This window comes from Ranitomeya variabilis, chromosome 6 (genome assembly GCF_051348905.1).
Source record: "Ranitomeya variabilis isolate aRanVar5 chromosome 6, aRanVar5.hap1, whole genome shotgun sequence".
Lineage (NCBI taxonomy): Eukaryota > Metazoa > Chordata > Amphibia > Anura > Dendrobatidae > Ranitomeya > Ranitomeya variabilis.
Window position 1 is genome coordinate 537,307,394 of NC_135237.1, and position 20,738 is coordinate 537,328,131.

The window sequence follows — 20,738 nt, forward strand, 5'->3', positions numbered from 1 at the left end:
GTCACGGATCTAAGAGTCAGTTTGCATGCCCCTCAACTAGCCCCCTCTATCCCCTGAAGCACGACCCCAGTCCCTTGTTTTTGTACCATACGTCAAAACTGGATATTATAGCTCACACAAATGTCCCTCTCCTGCGGTCTGGTGGTCTTCCTTTAAGCCTTGGCTTTGCCATCCCCAGCCTCTCGTCTCCGGTTCTGGTCACGCAGATGTGGTCTCTCGGTTCCTTCACTTGGATCTGTTCTCTCAGATCTGATCTCTTGTAATGGTGGTGCAGCGCCCCAGAGTCCTGGTCGTTGCAGTACTGTGGCTCCGCCGCTAAGGGGGGCTATGGTACGTCTGATGGCACTGAAGGAGTTCATCTGACCAGGTATCACATACACCAATACATTTCACAGTCGGGCCTCCAGGGAGAGCTAAGGGTGCTATTCATTAGGCCACTCCTCACCGTGTGGGTAAACTGGGGGTCAGGCAGGAAGTTAGACAGAAAGCTGACTGGGTTGGAACCAGGCAACACCTTGTGGCAGAGGGTGTTGTGGGGAAGATTCGGTAGGGTCCCTGTCAGGTTTGGGACCCTGACAGAGGCCTGGCAACGAGAAAGAACATCACGGGACCGTGCCTGCTCAGCATAGCGGCGGTGCCCTAAGAAAGGATCAGAAGCGAGATTTATTGTGCTGAGTGAGAAACGAGATCAAAGCAAGAAGGAGAAATACCAGTAGGAGTCGTGCTGTTAGACCGAGGCAACATCCTACTGAGGCGCACAGCCGGCGGCCGGAACGCCGAGGAAGTATTTATATATCTAGCTCCAAGCAATACTTCAAACCTACGGCAGGACAGTCAGTCACAGGCGGGCTGTCTCACCTGAATCACCTATGCAGACATGGGGGGCAACCTGTGGAGAGGGGCGACTCTAGGGTCCCGGAAGAGCTCCGAGCCTACCCGTCATACGGGTGCGTCCCAACCATAACACCGGGAGGGACGGAGGATTAGCAGAACATCATCTAATCGAGTTGTTGTGAGGGAACACGAGAAACAGACACAACAGTTGTGGGGACTATCCCGTAAGCACAGCAGGGGAGGACCACAACACATAGCGCTAGCAGGAAGGCACAGATTTCCACCTGAAAAGGGAACTCTGGAGGTGCCATCGGACCGGCCGGACTTGCGCAGCCTGGTGAACCGTATTCCGGACTGAGGACCCAGAGACCTTCAGTAAAGAGGTAAAGAGACTGCAACCTGGTGTCCTCGTTATTTACTGCACCGCACCACCACCACTATCTACATCTATTACTGTACGCCCCTCAGCAGGGTCACGGACCGGGTCTAGCCACCATGACAACCCCAGGACAGAGACTCAGAGGCCCGGTACCGGGTACCCCTCGGCCCTGCGGCAGTGGGGGCGCTACAGTGGCTATAATCCAACTCCGCTGCACCACACGTCCGTCCTGCTACAAGTCTAGGCGTCGACACCTCTTCACCGCCCTCCTGAGCCTTTTTATAATTATTAACTGTGCCACAACTATCACCTGACCTGGTGTCTTCTTCAGCCTCTTCCCCTCAAGAATCATGTATGTCGTTTTAAAGTTCCTGCTGATGCAGCTCTCGCTACTTTTTCTCATCCTATAATATTTAGCCAGTAGATGGCGGTGCTTGTTGGGGACACCCTTTTAGGCCTCAAAATGCAGGAATCCCACTTTTTGTCCATCTCCTTACACACACGACTTATGATTACATAGCCCCAGAGAACCTCTGTAATTAAAGTTATGCAATTTACTGTGGGGTTCCCAACATTACAATGACCATATTTTTGGAACATCCATTGACATTTTTGTTAGCAGTCTCTAAGGCCTTATTCAGACGTTTGTTTTGTCCGTGTCCTATTCATGTTTCTCTCAGATAGAACATGTGCCCGTTTTAGATAATGGTGCTATTCACATGTCCTTGTATTTTGCTGACTTTCTAAAAAAGAAGTGACATGTCCAATTTTGATACAAGTGACCGATGCAAGTCTGTGGGTCAAGGAAAAAAAATGGGCTGCACATGGTATCAACCATGTGTCTTCCAAATCCTTACCATTTTTATTATTATTTTATTTATTATTATTTATTTATATAGCACTATTAATTCCATGGTGCTGTACATGAGAAAGGGGTTATGTACCGAGTTATAGATAACGTTTACAGTAAACAAATTTACAATGACAGACTAGTACAGGGGGGAGAGGACCCTGTCCTTGCGGACTTACATTTTATGGGATAATGGGGAAGAGACAGAAGGTCGGGGGTGCCGCAGCTCTGGTGGTGGTGAGGTGGCAGCTCTGGTGGTGGTGAGGTGGCAGCTCTGGTGGTGGTGAGGCGGCAGCTCTGGTGGTGGTGAGGCTGCAGCTCTGGTGGTGGTGAGGCGGCAGCTTTGGTGGTGGTGAGGCGGCAGCTCTGGTGGTGGTGAGGCGGCAGCTCTGGTGGTGGTGAGGCAGCAGCTCTGGTGGTGGTGAGACGGCAGCTCTGGTTTTATAGTTTAATGGGAAGGAGATACTTGTTTTATTTTTATTTTTTTCATAAAATGATTGTAAAAATGACCAAAAATAGATGAAAATCAGATCCAGTGAACTCATGAAATATAATCTTTTTTGCATTAAAAAAAATGGATGCTAAACTGCTGATATATGGGAAAATATCACAATTTTGCTAATACATCGTGTGAGCAATTATTAGGCAAGTGATTATTTTGACCATATCATCATGGTTATGCAGATTTTCCACCCTAAGCTGTATAAACGTGAATACTTGTTGGATGAAGTACTGTAGATCAGGTGATGTGTATTTGTGTAATGAGGGGAGTCAGGCCTAAGGATACATCGCCCGTTATGAGGGTGTGCACAATTTTTAGGCAACTTGTTTATTTCATGCAAAATGGGCTAAAAACTGATTTAACTGACTCTTAAAAGCCAAAAATTGTGAAAAGTCTTACAGAGGGAGGCAGCACTCCTGAAATTGCTAAAATATTGGAGAAATCAGAGAACAGCAAAAGTTACGCTGCAAATAGTCAACAGGGTAAAAAAAAGTGTTGAGAAAAATAGCCGCACATTATCTGCCAAAGCACAGAGAAGAATCAAACTTAAAGTGACCAGGAAGCCATTATCCTCCAGTGCTGTCATATTCCAGCCTGCAGCCTCCTTGGAGGCCAAAAGTACAAGGTGTTCAGTGCTCAGAGACACGGCCGAGGTGAGGAGGCTGAGCCCGACCACCACTGAGCAAGACATACAGTACAGACTAAAAGTTTGGACACACCTTCTCATTTAAAGATTTTTCTGTATTTTCATGACTATGAAAATTGTACATTCACACTGAAGGCATCAAAACTACAGTATGAATGAACATGTGGATTTATATACTTAAAAAAGTGTGAAACAACTGAAATTATGTCTTATATTCTAGGTTCTTCAAAGTAGCCACCTTTTGCTTTGATGACTGCTTTGCACACTTTTGGCATTCTCTTGATGAGCTTCAAGAGGTAGTCACCGGGAATGGTTTTCACTTCACAGGTGTGCCCTGTCAGGTTTAATAAGTGGGATTTCTTGCCTTATAAATGGGGTTGGGACCATCAGTTGTGTTGTGCAGAAGTCTGGTGGATACACAGCTGATAGTCCTACTGAATAGACTGTTAGAATTTGTATTATGGCAAGAAAAAAGCAGCTAAGTAAAGAAAAATGAGTAGCCATCATTACTTTAAGAAATGAAGGTCAGTCAGTCTGAAAAATTGGGAAAACTTTGAAAGTGTCCCCAAGTGCCGTTGCAAAAACCATCAAGCGCTACAAAGAAACTGGCTCACATGAGGACCGCCCCAGGAAAGAAAGACCAAGAGTCACCTCTGCTTCTGAGCAGGGCCGGACTGGCCATCGGGCACTTCTGGCAAATGCCAGAAGGGCCGGTGCCAGTAGTGGGCCGCTGCACTGTTTCTCCCCCTCCCCCCCGCCAGTGCCGCCGCCGCATTTAACTATACCGGGTTCAATGCAATGATGGAGGAGAGAGCGTCACCTGACGCCCCCTCTCCCATCATTCCCCGCTCTGCCTCTGACACTGCGGGTGCGCGATGACGTCATATCATCGCGCACCTGCTGTGTCCCGGGCAGACTGCAGCCGCCGAGACAGGAGACAGGAGCCAGGAGCAGCGCGCAGCGCGGGCAAAAGGAAAGGTGAGGAGAGTGTTTTGTTTTTTTTTAACTGGACTGTGGGGCCATTATCGGGGGGGGGGGACGAGATGTGGACTCTGCTGTATATACCCCTGTGTGGGCTCTGCTATATACACCCCTGTGTGGGCTCTGCTGTATACTGTGTGGGCTCTGCTGTATACTGTGTGGGCTCTGCTGTATATACCCCTGTGTGGGCTCTGCTGTATACTGTGTGGGCTCTGCTGTATATACCCCTGTGTGGGCTCTGCTGTATACTGTGTGGGCTCTGCTGTATATACCCCTGTGTGGGCTCTGCTGTATACTGTGTGGGCTCTGCTGTATATACCCCTGTGTGGGCTCTGCTGTATACTGTGTGGGCTCTGCTGTATACTGTGTGGGCTCTGCTGTATACTGTGTGGGCTCTGCTGTATATACCCCTGTGTGGGCTCTGCTGTATACTGTGTGGGCTCTGCTGTATATACCCCTGTGTGGGCTCTGCTGTATACTGTGTGGGCTCTGCTGTATACTGTGTGGGCTCTGCTGTATATACCCCTGTGTGGGCTCTGCTGTATACTGTGTGGGCTCTGCTGTATATACCCCTGTGTGGGCTCTGCTGTATATACCCCTGTGTGGGCTCTGCTGTATACTGTGTGGGCTCTGCTGTATACTGTGTGGGCTCTGCTGTATATACCCCTGTGTGGGCTCTGCTGTATACTGTGTGGGCTCTGCTGTATATACCCCTGTGTGGGCTCTGCTGTATACTGTGTGGGCTCTGCTGTATATACCCCTGTGTGGGCTCTGCTGTATACTGTGTGGGCTCTGCTATATATACCCCTGTGTGGGCTCTGCTGTATACTGTGTGGGCTCTGCTGTATATACCCCTGTGTGGGCTCTGCTGTATATACCCCTGTGTGGGCTCTGCTGTATACTGTGTGGGCTCTGCTGTATATACCCCTGTGTGGGCTCTGCTGTATACTGTGTGGGCTCTGCTGTATATACCCCTGTGTGGGCTCTGCTGTATATACCCCTGTGTGGGCTCTGCTGTATATACCCCTGTGTGGGCTCTGCTGTATATACCGCTGTGTGGGCTCTGCTGTATATACCCCTGTGTGGGCTGGGCTGTATATACCCCTGTGTGGGCTTGGCTGTATATACCCCTGTGTGGGCTGGGCTGTATATACCCCTGTGTGGGCTGGGCTGTATATACCCCCAAAAAAAAAAAAAAACACTACCTGAAAAAATACTGATTGACAACTTAGTAAAATCAGAATATTTTATTATAACACATAAGACACCAACCAAGACAATACACAGAAAATCTCAAAGAGGCACAAGACATTATTAACCAAATGAGGCTATGCAAGGGACAAGTTATAATAATATTCAATATTCAAAATATATTGTTATTAATGCCCCTGCATATTTTCATATATGAACATAAATAAACATTAACTACGGCAAGAGGTCACATAAGAAGGGGGGAGCCACTGCTATAGTGCAAATTTAGGAGGATTTCATATCCAAATATAAAGTGCATAGTCCTTTATACAGTTACTGCCACTATACGGTGAATGAAAGGCAGTGCCCATGCAAAGTTAGTATATTGGTTCCCCATCAAAAACCATTAATAAAGTGCATAGTGCAAATAGTTATCCTTACCGGTGCTCATGTTACTGTGCCAGTGCCTCGTTACTACACTCCTACGCGCGTTTCGCAGCACGTAGCTTCCTCAGGGAGTGACCCCTGTGTGGGCTCTGCTGTATATACCCCTGTGTGGGCTCTGCTGTATATACCCCTGTGTGGGCTGGGCTGTATATACCCCTGTGCTGTGCTGTATATACCCCTGTGTGGGCTTGGCTGTATATACCCCTGTGTGGGCTTGGCTCTATATACCCCTGTGCGGGCTGTGCTCTATATACCCCTGTGCGGGCTGTGCTCTATATACCCCTGTGTGGGCTGTGCTCTATATACCCCTGTGCGGGCTGTGCTCTATATACCCCTGTGCAGGCTGTGCTCTATATACCCCTGTGCGGGCTGTGCTCTATATACCCCTGTGCGGGCTGTGCTCTATATACCCCTGTGCGGGCTGTGCTCTATATACCCCTGTGCGGGCTGTGCTCTATATACCCCTGTGTGGGCTGTGCTGTATACTACGCGGGCTGTGCTATATTATGCAGGCTGTGCTATATACTATGCAAGTTGTGCTATATACTATGCGGGCTTTGCTATATACTATAGGGGGTATATTATATTCTATGGGGGAGGCCATGTTATATACTATGTGGCTGTGTTATATACTATTGCGGGGGTATATTATATTCTGTAGGGGAGGCTGTGTTATACTATGGGGGTATATTATATTCTATGGGGGAGGCTGTCTTATACTATGGGGGGCTGCATTATATATTATGGGGAGGTGGGCTGTATTATATTCTATGGGGGGCTGTATTAGATTTTATGAGGGATGATTGCATCATACTCTGATGGGGCTGCATTATATTCTATGGGGAGGTGGGCTGTATTCTATTCTATTTGGGGCTACATTAAATTCTATGGGGGGGGCTGTATTATATATATATTCTATGAGGGGTGATTTCATCATACTCTATTGGAGGGGCTGCATTATATTCTATGGGGGGTTACATTATACTCTGTAGGGTGGTGGCTGCATTATACTGTATGTGGGCTGCATTATACTGTATCGAGGACTATGGGGAATACGTTATACTATATGAAGAACTATGGGGTGCATTATACTATGGGAAGTGAATTGTACTACATGGATGACTATGGCGCTGCATTATACTATATGGAGCACAATGAGGAGTGTATTATGCTCTGTGGAGGACTGAGCAGTGTATTTTAATATATGGAGGACTATGGTGCACATTATAATATATGGAGGACTATGGGGTATATTTTACTAAACAAGTAAAATGCTGCATATTCAGATTGTTTTTGCCGGAACAAAAATCATTGTTCTCAGCAGCACATCGCCAGCGTAAACTGTAGATGTGCTGCTGATAACATGATACTGTATGGTGATCTGTTAGTGATCGTTCTGTCCCATCATTCTGTCTCAGACAGTGGAAAGAGGCCGGGAAACAAGCGTTGAACAACTTCAGTATGGTCGATCAAACTCATTTAGCGGCCTGAGATCAGCGCATGTAAGTAAATACAACCGAAATGCTTTTGTGTGATGTGCAATATGTTAGCATTTGGGGCCCCATTTTAAACTTTGCCTAGGGCCCCACTTTGCCTAAAACCGGCCCTGCCTACAAGTGTACAAAGGTATTATACAGTCACCGTGTGACAAGTGGGCCTGTGTAACTTCAAATGCCAGGGCTGAATTTTAGTCCCAGTCCGGCCCTGCTTCTGAGGATAAGTTTATCCGAGTCACCAGCCTCAGAAATCGCAGGTTAACAGCAGCTCAGATTAGAGACCAGGTCAATGCCACACAGAGTTCTAGCAGCAGACACATCTCTTCAACAACTGTTAAGAGGAGACTTTGTGCAGCAGGCCTTCATGGTAAAATAGCTGCTAGGAAACCACTGCTAAGGACAGGCAACAAGCAGAAGAGACTTGTTTGGGCTAAAGAACACAAGGAATGGACATTAGACCAGTGGAAATCTGTGCTTTGGTCTGATGAGTCCAAATTTGAGATCTTTGGTTCCATCCACCGTGTCTTTGTGCGACGCAGAAAAGGTGAACGGATGGACTCTACATGCCTGGTTCCCACCGTGAAGCATGGAGGAGGAGGTGTGATGGTGTGGGGGTGCTTTGCTGGTGACACTGTTGGGGATTTATTCAAAATTGAAGGCATACTGAACCAGCATGGCTGCCACAGCATCTTGCAGCGGCATGCTATTCCATCCGGTTTGCTTTTAGTTGGACCATCATTTATTTTTCAACAGGACAATGACCCCAAACACAGCTCCAGGCTGTGTAAGGGCTATTGGACCAAGAAGGAGAGTGATGGGGTGCTACGCCAGATGACCTGGCCTCCACAGTCACCAGACCGGAACCCAATCGAGATGGTTTGGGGTGAGCTGGACCACAGAGTGTAGGCAAAAGGGCCAACAAGTGCTAAGCATCTCTGGGAACTCCTTCAAGATTGTTGGAAGACCATTCCTGGTGACTACCTCTTGAAGCTCATCAAGAGAATGCAAAGAGTATGCAAAGCAGTCATCAAAGCAAAAGGTGGCTACTTTGAAGAACGTAGAATATAAGACATATTTTCAGTTGTTTCACACTTTTTTGTTAAGTATATAATTCCACATGTGTTAATTCATAGTTTTGATGCCTTCAGTATAAATGTACAATTTTCATAGTCATGAAAATACAAAACAATCTTTAAATGAGAAGGTGTGTCCAAACTTTTGGTCTGTACTGTAGTACAAGGTGTTCAGTGCTCAGAGACACGGCCGAGGTGAAGAGGCTGAGCCCGACCACCATTGAGCAAGACACAGAATTACAAGGTGTTCAGTGCTCAGAGACACGGCCGAGGTGAGGAGGCTGAGCCCGACCACCACTGAGCAAGACACAGAAGAGAAGCGTTAATTCTGGGCCAAGAAATATCTGAAGACTGATTATTAAAAGGTTTTATGGACTGATGAGATGAGCATCATCAAAGTCCCCACTGCTCAGCTACTAGTAAAGGACACAAAGTTGAAAGAATAATGATATAGCCCGTTCCTCACCCGACCTAAACCCTATGGAAAATTTGTGCATCTTCTTAAATTAGATATTTACGTTGAAGGAGAACAGTCACCTCTTTGATCAGTACCGCAGCAAAGTGAAGGACAACATCCAATCCAGGTGAAGTATAAAAAGTCCTTTATTGTGCCAAATGCAACGTTTCAACGGCTTGAAAAAGACCTATATGGTTGAAACGTTGTATTTGGCACAATAAAGGACTTTTTATACTTCACCTGGATTGGATGCTGTCCTTCACTTTGCTGCAGTATGTACTTTTCCATTTGGGTCCAGTGGAACTAGGACGGGCATCCCTATATCAGTTGTGCTGTCGGCTATTTTCTAATATTTGACCTCTTTGATCAGTGTCTGGGGCTGTGGTTGGTGCTGGCCAAAAAGTTGATCGTAAACTCATTAAGAAACTGGCAAACTTCATGGATGGAGCTTATGGCTATTACTGAAAAGAAGAGCAGATATATTTCTATATTGGTCACTGAGCATTTTTTTTTTTAAAGGTCAGATGTATTTTGTACATTTTTAGCCATTTGGTTATTGTTCTTTCTTTAACAGATGAAAATAAACAATTGAGATTAAAAAAAACGTACATTTTTCATTTAACTTCCTAATAACTCTGCGCACTAATAGCTGCCTAATAATGCTGTACATATAGATATTCTCCTGAGAAAGACAAAAAAAAGACTTTATAAAATATCTAGGTTTCAGGTTTATTAACCTCTTTGATTGACCGACAGCTCTGGAGTTGTTCAATAATAAAATGAATCATCAAAAATAAAAATTGCCTAATAATTCTGCACACAGTGTATATGTACAGATGTGACCATCCTTAATTTTTTTTTTTCATGGCTAGACATATCACAAGATGTTCAGGGTGAGATAATCAGATATGAGAAAAAAGTCAAGATTTTGTTATACTTGTTCACGTGGGTTTGCGCTGGGTTCTCTGGTTTCCTCCATATCCCTAAAGACATAGTGATAGGGAATTTGTATTGTGAGCCCCAATGGGGATAGTGATGATCTCTGTAAAGCGCTAAGGAAATTAACGGCGCCCTATAAGCAAGTAAAATATATGTGGTCACCAAGTGGAGCACAGACTGTCGAGGGTTTCGATAGCATGTCTTGATATTGTATTAATCGGTATAGTGAGTAATTGGAGCCCTTGGTGAAATTTGCGGAGAAGTAACAGTGGACAAGTCTGTAACGCTGTAGCATTTATGACCTACGGCCATTCCTTCAGTACATTGACGTGATGAAACTTGATTGTCTATATAGGAACAATGCAAAATGTTATCCCTAATAAAATGTTTCCTAGGTCTACATCACCATGTTCTTATAAGTTATAAGTACACGTATCCACTGATTAAAAAGACAAATCCGAATGTCCTGATCCTTTCCTTCCAAAAAATGAAATGCCTTAAGTAAAACTAAGCTAGCAAGAAGCCCCTTTGTTTGAAGATAATGTGCCAATAGGGCCATTGTCTGCAAGGACAGCTGCCACCCTTCATCTGCATTGCATAAAGCTCCCAAGCAAACAAGTCTTTGAGATACATTTCCAAGCAGTCCTGTCTTCAGCAGGTCTCTGTAAAGAACACTTTCCACTCTCATTCTGGACAAAAATAATCAAGATTGCACTTTGGAGGCATGGAGATCTGGAGTAAAGGGGTACGGTAGGCTCTTTTTCTAATATATTCTTCTGGCGGAGTCCGGCTGTACCAGAACCTAACTGGCATTGAGATGAATAGAATGTAGTTTAATGCCAGGAGCTCTATACAAGACTTTGGCTTGTCCAAATTCCATAGGAATCTCAGGAGTTGTTAGAAATTTTAAGAAGTCTTAAGATCATTATGGTTTGATTCTTATATGCCATCAAGATGATTTGGACTCCTCAAGAACAGATTGTGTTTCTTGAGAAGGTCTAGACTTTTGTTGGAGATCTGAAATTAGAATTACCTAATGTGGCTTAGATTACAGATTTACTTTGACTTTAAGTCTTTTGTGCTAAATTTCTGATCAGAGAAAGTGATCTCTTTTGGATTTTCTCATGTAAGGTAGATCCATTAGACCTTTTTTTAGGAACTTCATAAAGTCTCCAATAAGTTAAGAGATCCAATATTTGAGTTGACAGCTGGAGGGAGTCTTGTACCTAGCAGATGATATGCACTTTTTGGGACTATGTGGATGTGATATAATGTTATTGAGATTAGATTTATTCTCTTATTCACTGGATATATGTAGTTAAGACCTGTTTGCACATGGTTATGTAGACCTTGGAAACATTTCATCTGGGATGATTTTGCGCATATACAACATAAAGAGTAGATGTGTAGGAAATACATTTGGCTTCAAATAAATGTGTTTGTGAAGGTCATCCATTGATCTGATACTATGGCGTGAGATCTTAGATTTCTGTTTGTAAGGGCAACGAGGCAATCCACCTACACAGGTCAAGGATCGATCAGGTTTGGTTTTTACCTGTCCAACCCAGTTGTTTCCAGCAGTCAAGCCAGAAACAGCTTTTTATCTCTTCCCTAGGCTGTTAGGGCAAGCTGGGAGTTTTACAATCCATTCTGCAACAGGTGCATTGTACGACTCTTATGCATCCAAGATATTCTAAAGGTCATCTCAGATCAACACCATTAAGCAATAGTTTTTAAATGTAATTTTTCCATTCCACACATTCTTATACAATTGTATTTAATGCTATGTAACTAATGTACAGTTATAGGAAGCCACATAAACATGGGAGAACATACAAATCCCAACTAGATATTGCAGTTTCTTTTTTAAATAAGGATCTCTGAGCTCACCATCCATCAATCCTAAACTTTGTTTTCCTATGGGCAATGGTAAACGTTTTGAGGATTGACTGTAAATTGCTTCCCAATCAAATGAACAGATCAGATGTAAATAAGTCTACACAAAAGACAGACATCCCCTGAAGGCCTGTGCAAATGAGTCCCACTGATGACAACTGATGTCTCCACTCCTCTCCATAAGGTAGACTCCTAACAATGAAAGGTTCAGTAGCAAACAAGAAAGACTGCAATAAAAACTACATAGATATTTCAGTCATTCTCATCTGTCAAGTTGTTCTATCTGGTTAGATGGAATCCCCTTGTGTGTCCCTCAGTAGTTTCCCCATTATCTTTCATAGAATCATAGAATGTTAGAGCTGGAAGGGACCTCTAGTGTCATCATGTCCAACCTCCTGCTCAATGCAGGATTCACTAACCCATCTTCGACAGTGTCTGTCCAGCCTCTGTTTGAAGACTTCCATTGAAGGAGATTTCCTAGAGGTATGCACAGAACATATATCTAGTTATATTGTCTGACCATAATCAAGCAGACCTTGTACTCAGAATTTTTGGAAAGCTTTGTGGGGGAATAAGGGTGGCCAAAATGGTTCATTCAATATGTTTACTAACTTGGCAGAAGAGGAGAACCAAAAGACTGAGATGTACAGGTCAATTTTGGCTAACATACTGGGTAATTGACTTGGAGCCTCAATGATTTTGTCAACTTGTTGCATGGAACTTTACCATTTACCTCTTCAAGGACTGGACCAAACTCTTGCATGGAACTCTAGCATTAAGAACGTTAAGGACTAGGCTGACCTGATGCATCGGACTTTACCATTTACTCTCTCAACAACTGGGCCGACCTGCTGAATGGGACTTTACCATTAATGATCTCAAGGACTGGACCAACCTGTTGCATGGGACTTTGCTATTTACCCCCTTGAGAACTGGACCGACTTGTTGCGTGTGACTTTACTATTTACCCCCTCGAGGACTGGACCGACTTGTTGCATGTGACTTTACTAGTTACCCCCTGAAGTACTGGACCAACCTGTTTCTTGAGGCTTAACCATTTACCACTTTGAGAATTGGACCAACTGTTTACTCCTTTTTTGCACTAGACTGGCAAAATTATTTAATATTAACTTTTTAACTTTAAACATTTAATGGCGGCAGTGTTTTGTTGACACTGCAGGGTAGTATTCTTTAGGCATTGTATTTCGATTATTTGAACAATGAACATGAACATTATTTGTCGTTGAATATTATTAATAGGGTATAAATGTTCACCCCCAGGGCTAAGCTCTGGAATTTCCTGATGATCCTGCAGTGAAGTCGTCACATCCACCATTCATGTGACCACTGCAGCCACTCACTAACCTCATTGGTGTACTGACAATGATTGTCTGCAGTAGTCATGTAAATGATAGATGTGATATAATTTCTCTAGGGTCGGTGGGGAAAACTGGATCAGTGGTATTGGAAGAGTTGGGCATTGAATATGTAAGTAAAGGCTATTTTAAAGGCCTCCATGCACATTAAACTAAAGTCAGCCGAACCAGAAAATACTTATGGGAACATCTGACAGGCTATTGTATATGGGGGCATTCCGACTCTTTCCTTACAGATTTCGAGTAAATGAAGGATCCGGCCTGTTGAAGGCGGCTTCAGCTTCCCTTGAGATGGAGAATACAGGTGTGCTCCAGCATATGGGTTTGTTGGGAGAGATAGCAGTAGATCAAAACATCCTTTGGCCTAAACTTATTTAATGTGTATGGGGGTCATAAGATGTGTCAGTGATGTTGGTTGTGAAGAAATGAGTTTCCTTTTGGAGGTGTGAGATTTCTCTCTTTACTGATTGAACAATACAATAAACTGCATAATGTCCCAGTCATTGCCACATTTTCAAGTCTAGTGTCAAATGCTGATTACTATGGAGGAGGTGATAAGGACAACTCAAATAGTCCTTTCTTTGTAGTTTCCATTCGAGCTCTTCAAGTGTAAATTTACACTTGTTGGGCCTATCTTAAGGCTGATATTTAGTGTTTTGTGTGATGAGTGACAAGATCATCTCCGCCTCTGATCACAGATTGCTAATCACTTGGGTAAACAGTGTTATCAGCTCAGTTCCTTATCTGTCATGGTGTATTTGACTTGTATATCCCATAGCTATTAACTCCCTATGTAACTGACACAGGGATGCACATAAATACTGGGCGGTAGGAAGGAATGGCCTCCCTCTCATATGCCTTGTGATGGATCTGGATGTTATGATACAGTTTCTATGTATGGCTATTGCTATCATGTGCCTTAAAGTGATATCGTGGTCATGTTGGTTTTTGTAGTTTGCCCACCACCCCCACTGCCCTTTATCCCCTACTAATAACTAACAAGAGTCAATCTAGTTGCTCAAGGTTGCAAAATAAATCAATAAAAATCAGCGGGTGGTCACATTAATGATCTATAGGCTTCAATTTCCATAAACGCAGGCTGGCTGTTTACTGAAACTATGGGCTGAGAGGAGGGGGTCTCTTAGCACTAATACTTTTCGGAAACTCTACGTTTTTGTCCAGAATAATAAAAAATGGGCATTCCAAAAAATGGGTTGTATATGATATTGTATGCAAAATCCTCAGAAAAACAGAAAAAAGTAGGAGCGCACTTACCCAGGTGGAATGATCATCACTTTATTTGGACATAATATACAAAAATGGACAGCAGGGAGGGATGAAGACAGCTACGGACCGTCCGTAGCTGTCTTCATCCCTCCCTGCTGTCCATTTTTGTATATTATGTCCAAATAAAGTGATGATCATTCCACCTGGGTAAGTGCGCTCCTACTTTTTTCTGTTTTTCTGAGGATTTTGCTTACACATTTTTTGGATGCAGCACCCCTATATAGTGTGGAGGATACACACAGCCGTTGCAACCATAAGGGGTGTAGGTTTGGGAGCCTATTTGGGGTTCACATACATCAGCAGTGCGGATGTGTTTTTTCTCATTTTTTGGACTATGATATTGTATATCTGCCACCTTGAATTGAATGAACATGAACAACAATACTAAAGGTAGAATTCATAGAAAGGCATTTGTGGAAGAATGCAAACTTTCAGCTGTGGAGGACCGAAAGAGTTCATTAAAGAATAAAACGGCATGGTAATATATTTATTCACCTTCTAGACGTATACGGAATAAAAACGTTTTTATTAACTGTAGGTGCTCCCAACAGAAACATACTTTTTTCTTATTCTTGGAGAACCCATTTAATGTAAGATACGTATAACTTCATAATACCTTTAATTAGGAATTCACACTTGGAGTCAGACTTGTATACAGGTTTTCTGACACCTGTGGCAAGAATTCATTTTGCACCCCCTCCACCCTGCTCAATCCACTTGAGTAGTTGTCATGCATCTACTTACATGCCAACGAGATACTTTTCCTGATTCTCTCAGTGTTCAATTCTCTCCTCTGTCCCCAGCACCTCTTACCTCTCCTCTCGTTTCAGCTGAAGACTTTGCCTCATTCTTCAAGCAGAAGATTGACAACATCAGAGAAAGCTTCGGCCTTCAGTCCCCACAGCCCTTCTTCATAACTGCTCAGCCCTCTTCCTCCAGCTTTTCCGCCATTACAGAAAAACTTCCTCCTCTAATCTCCAGATCACATCTCACTACCTGTGCACTTGACCCGATCCTGTCCCACTTCATCCCAAACTTCACCACAGTCTTCATGGCTTCATACCAACCCTACCCCATCTATTCAACCTGTCAATAACAAATGGTGTCTTCCCCTCATGCTTTAAACATGCCTCAATAACACTCATACTCAAAAATCCCTCTCTTAACACATCCTCTGTGTCTAGCTATCACCCCATATCACTTCTCCCATATACCTCAAAACTACTGGAACAGCTTGTCCATCTTGAATTGTCCTCTTATCTCTCCTCCTGCTCCCTCTTCAACCAGTTACAATCTGGCTTCTGACCTCATCATTCAACTGAAAATGCTCTAATGTCCCCAATGACTTACTAACCTCCAGAGCCAAGCAACACTACTCTGTCCTCTCCTCCTGGACCTATCCTCTGCCTTAAACACAGTGGACCATTCCCTCTTACTACAGATTCTCTCATCTCTTGGCATCACAGACTTGGCCTATCTTGGATCGGACATTAAGCGTCACCCATTCGCACACCACCTTATCATCTCACTCCTATCTGTTAGTGTCCCCAAAAGTTCAGTTCTAGGACTCCTAATCTTCTCCATTTACACTTTCACCCCTACTCCTCATAGGGTATTTGCACCAATCCACCAAGATCCTTATACTGTTTCTGCACAATCTCCCCTACTCCTCATACTGTTTGCACTAATCCCACACTCCTCATAGTGTATCTGCACCGATCTCTACGGATCCTTATACTGTGTCTACACAAACTCCCCGAATCCTCATACTTTGTTTGCATTAATCCGCCCCACTCCTCATAGTGTCTGCACCAATACCACTCACTCCTTATACTGTGTCTGTGTAAATCTTACCTTACTCCTCATACTGTGTGTGTGCACCAATTCCCCCTCATAATATGTCTACACCAGTCCCCCGCACCTACTCCTCCACACCAATCCACACCCTGCTGCTTATATTGTGTTTGCACAAGTCCCCCTTACTCCAAATATTTTGTCTGCAACAATTTCCCTTCCTCATACTGTGTCCACACCAATCCCCAACATGCCATCCTCAGTTTGTTAGCTCCAATCCACACCCTGCTCCTCATAGAGTGTACACACGAATCTCCTCTAACTCCTCATACTGTGTCTGTACCAATACCCACACCTCATAGTGTGTGCATCCTAATACTGTGTCCATCTTGATCCTCATATATTCCTAAATCCACCCCCATTCAATTATAATAAATATACGAGATACACGGTATGTGTTGAGAGAAGAAAGATAGGCCTTATGAATGGGAATCACCACAAAAACAATAACAAAATCATTAACAAAACACAGCTTTATTAAACATGTATACATTACAGAAGAGGCAAAGCACACTAAAAACATTTAAAACAAGGGGATATAAAGTAACCCCATAAACACAGAGGCCCAAAATGAGGCCATAAACCCGCACAATACCAAACAGGGTAAAATACACATGCCCACCAATAAGAATGGCCTGAGATGACAGCGTGATGACAAAATAGATTGTAATAGAAAGGTTGTGCCCAGCCCACTCCAGCCCATATAATCACTCACATGTATAAACACTGTGATAACCTGAGAACATACATCACAGCAAGATGAAATGAAAGTGCAGTGGTATGCACAAATCAAGTGGTTATGCAAAGAACATGCTACTAGTCATCAAGATGACAAAAGCAGGGCTAAGAGTGTGTATATAAATCAATTAGCTGTCCAATACCCACCAAGAGTCAGACCAAGCGCCCAAAAGAAGTAAAAGAATAAAGTGCATAAATAGCCAAATTCTATGGACACTGGTCGTGGGCAGGACCAAGAGAGCAAGTGTGCCCTGTAACTGGAGAGTGCATTGACCGTGGTGCCCCCATTGTTTCTATTTTTGCTTATACGAGATACACGAGAACAATTGATTGCTTCTCTGAGACAGCTATCAGCTTGACAGCTGGCCCGGGGGGGCTGCAAAATGCAACCACCAGGGAAACACATCGGACTACCACATCATGAAGCCCGACGGCGTCCCCTGCTGGGTGCACCTAGGGAAATGCCCCATCTACCCCCTCTAGATATGCCCTTGCTTGAAGTAATCACTTTAGAACAGATAAGAAGATAGCAGGGCATAACAGCCAAATTGTGCTCTCATAAGTGCTAAAGACAGTTGCCATGAACTGGATAAATAAGTGAAGCAGTTGATAAGAGAGTTGGAGGAGGCTGAGGAGGCATTAATCAGTGATCAGTCCCCAGAAGCATAGAAAAGGTTGAAGGTAGCGCAGAATAGAGTGTGTCAGATGGCAATGAAAAAGGCGGAACGTAAGAGGATGTTTCAAACTGCTAAATATTTTGAGGAGGGGACAAGGCGGGTCATCTCCTTTCTACAATAGTGGCGGCACAGAGAGACTCCACACATATAGTTGCTTTGAAGGCAAAGGATGGGTCGGAGCATACTGGTTGCGGGGCAATTTTAGAGGTGATGACGGAGTATTATTCAGATCTTTATAAATCGTGGGTACAACCAACGATGGAGGAGGTGGATGTTTTTTTGGCAGAGGTTCGGCTTCCTAGACTTTCTAAGGTTGATCAGAGACTTCTTGAAGAGCCGTTTAATTTGGAGGAGCTTGACACCGCACTGGCCTCTATGCCTAATGATAAAGCCCCATTGGGTGGATGGTATCCCAGGGGAGGTGTATAAAAAATGTAAAGAGGTTTTGCTTCCCGCTTTGTTGGAGGTGTATGCTGCTGGTCTGGTGGGGGGGGGGTTGCCGCGGTCCATGCGTGAGGCAATAATTGCAGTGCTGCCAAAACAGGGTAAGGATCCAACGGATCCGGCTTCTTATCGCCCAATCTCGTTATTAACGATCGATATCAAACTCTTGGCCAAAATGTTGGCTAATCATCTTAACAAGGTGATAATGACACTAATACACCGAGACCAGTCCGGTTTTATGCCCAATGGCTCTACAGCATGTAATCTTAGACGATTGTTCCTCAATATGCAGTTAAAGTCAGATAATGTGGGTTGTGGTGTCTTTAGACGCTGCTAAGGCGTTTGATAGTGTGGAATGGCGTTATTTGTGGGCAGTTATGAAAGCTATGGGTTTTGGCGAGAGATTTATAAGTTGGGTGCAATTGTTATATGCATCTCCAAGAGCCAGAATACGGGTAAATGGGCTCTTTTCGGGGGATTTCCCTTTATACACTGTGTTCCAAATTATTATGCACAAAGAGTTTAGGACTGATGTCATGCAGCGCTCGCCCCCGGCTTCTGCAGCTCGCCGGGTGCGCGCGCGCGGCGCATTCAGCTCTGCGCGTGCGCACATCTGATTCCTCTGTTGGCACTCCTTCCTGTCCTCTCCGTCATCCTGGAGGACTGTAACCCGGAAGTAGCTCTCACGCTGGTATATAAGCTGCTTCCTGCTGCTCCTCTGTGCCTGATGATCATTTGTGTTTACAAGTGCTTCTGGTCACCTGTGGTCTCTGTGCGTTCCTAGCTTTCTGACCTTGGGACTCCTCCTTCCTCTGCAGTACCTGCCTGATTTTCCTGTGTTCCTGCTTTGTTCCTTCAGTTCCTGTTTCTCTGCGGTACCTGCCTGGCTCCTTTACCATTTCCTTGCTCCCGTCAGCCTCTGTGTCTCCATATTGTCTCGTCAGCCTCCGTGTCTCTGTAGTATTCCCATCTTCTCCCTCGTCTCAGTAGTTCCTTGCCATTCCCTCTGTTTCCTCCGCTGTTTCCTTCGGTCCCTGTGTTCCTGCAGTGTACCCTTCTTATCTCAGTCGACCCTCCAGCTTCCGTGGCGATAGTCCCTCACGGGCCTGCCCCTAACGCTCCCTGTATAGGGGGCGGTCCACCTGGTCAGCTCGTCCGAGAGGGGTTCGTCGTCACGGTCCAGTGGGTCCACTCTCCGTTGTCCCTGTTTGAATCCACTCTCTCAAATGGGACTGCACTCGGATGACATCTGAGTGCAGCCTGATTCTTACAGCGTCACAGTATCATCAGGCCATGGACCCCGCTGGAGCTTCCGCTACTCAAAAAGACTTACTCTTTTTGCGTGAAAACCAGACTAGGATCATGTCGTTTTTAAAAAATATGGAGTCTCGCCTAGCGGTTTTACAGCCTTCTGATCCTGGTATTGCTCCGCAGTTGGTTGCCCTTCAGCTGGAGCTAGGTCTACAATGGGACACTCAGTCCCATATTTCGAATTTTTTGGCCTCTATTAATGATCGGCTTCTCGCCCTCCAGAATGTGGCCTCTGTCTCCACTCCTGTCTCTGCGCCACAACCCTCGCCCCGACTTGCTAGACCTCCTCGGTATGGTGGGGATCCTAAAGCATGCCGCGGCTTTCTTATTCAATGCCAGTTGCATTTTGAATTGTCTCCGCTACTTTATCCCACCGATCGAGCTAAGGTTGTTTTTATAGTATCCCATTTGGAGGGTGAGGCTTTGGCGTGGGTTAATCCCCTCTGGGAGCGTAATGATCCTTTGGTCTCCCAACTCAATCCGTTCCTGGATACCTTCCGCAAGGTTTTTGATGAACCTGGACGTCTGGTCTCTACCACAGAGTCCCTCTTTAACCTTAGCCAGGCCACTCTCTCTGTAGCTCAGTACGCCATCCGTTTCCGGACTCTGTCTTCAGACCTTGGGTGGAATAATGAGGCTTTGGTTGGAGCGTTTTGGCGTGGTTTGTCTTCACGGATTAAGGATGAGCTGGCAGGACGGGACACTCCCACCTCTTTGGATGATCTTATCTCCTTGGCCATACGCATTGATCTGCGCTTTCAGGAGCGCACTCGCGAGCTTGCCAGAGAAAAGAGACCTCTTCGCCAGACCACTATTGCTCGAGGGACTTCTTTTTCTCAAACAGCCCCGGTGGTTTCTTCATCTTCTCCTGAACCCATGCAGGTCGATCGCTTTGAGTCTTCCGAGCAGCGCCGCAAGGAGAGACTCGCACAAGGTCTCTGTTTTTACTGCGGTAGTGCCTCTCATCTCTTACGCGCCTGTCCTCAGAGGTCGGGAAACGCCTCCGCCTAGGACAGGTAAGAGAGGCCTTCCTAGGTGGTTATGACTCCTCTCCACCTCTGGTTTTGTCTGTTATTCTACATTTAGGTTCCCGTCACTTTTCTCTGGAGGCTTATGTTGATTCAGGAGCGGCTGGGAACTTTGTTCAGCTCGAGGTTGTTAACAGGCTTGGGATACCTGTTAGACCCTTGGAGACTCCTAGACAAATAGCTTCCGTCGATGGTCAGCCTCTGCGGGAGACCGTCAACTTAGTTACGGAGGAAGTTGAACTTCAGATTGGAGCTCTTCATCGTGAGAAACTGGCCTTTTATGTTTTACCTTCATTGTCTCATTCTTTCCTGTTGGGTCTTCCTTGGCTGAG

At 44.9% G+C, this 20,738-nt stretch overlaps 1 protein-coding gene across 3 annotated transcripts in view; it reads left to right on the forward strand.

Moving 5' to 3' along the window:
• Positions 1-10,404: 10,404 nt before the first annotated feature.
• ENPP2 (ectonucleotide pyrophosphatase/phosphodiesterase 2) overlaps positions 10,405-20,738 on the forward strand; it is a 203,074-nt gene continuing 192,740 nt past the window's right edge. For all 3 annotated transcript variants that reach the window (XM_077271135.1, XM_077271139.1, XM_077271141.1), the window contains exon 1: positions 10,405-10,540. In XM_077271135.1, the coding sequence (XP_077127250.1) occupies positions 10,520-10,540 (21 nt within the window). In that variant the 5' untranslated portion in view covers positions 10,405-10,519. The remainder of the gene's footprint in view (positions 10,541-20,738) is intronic.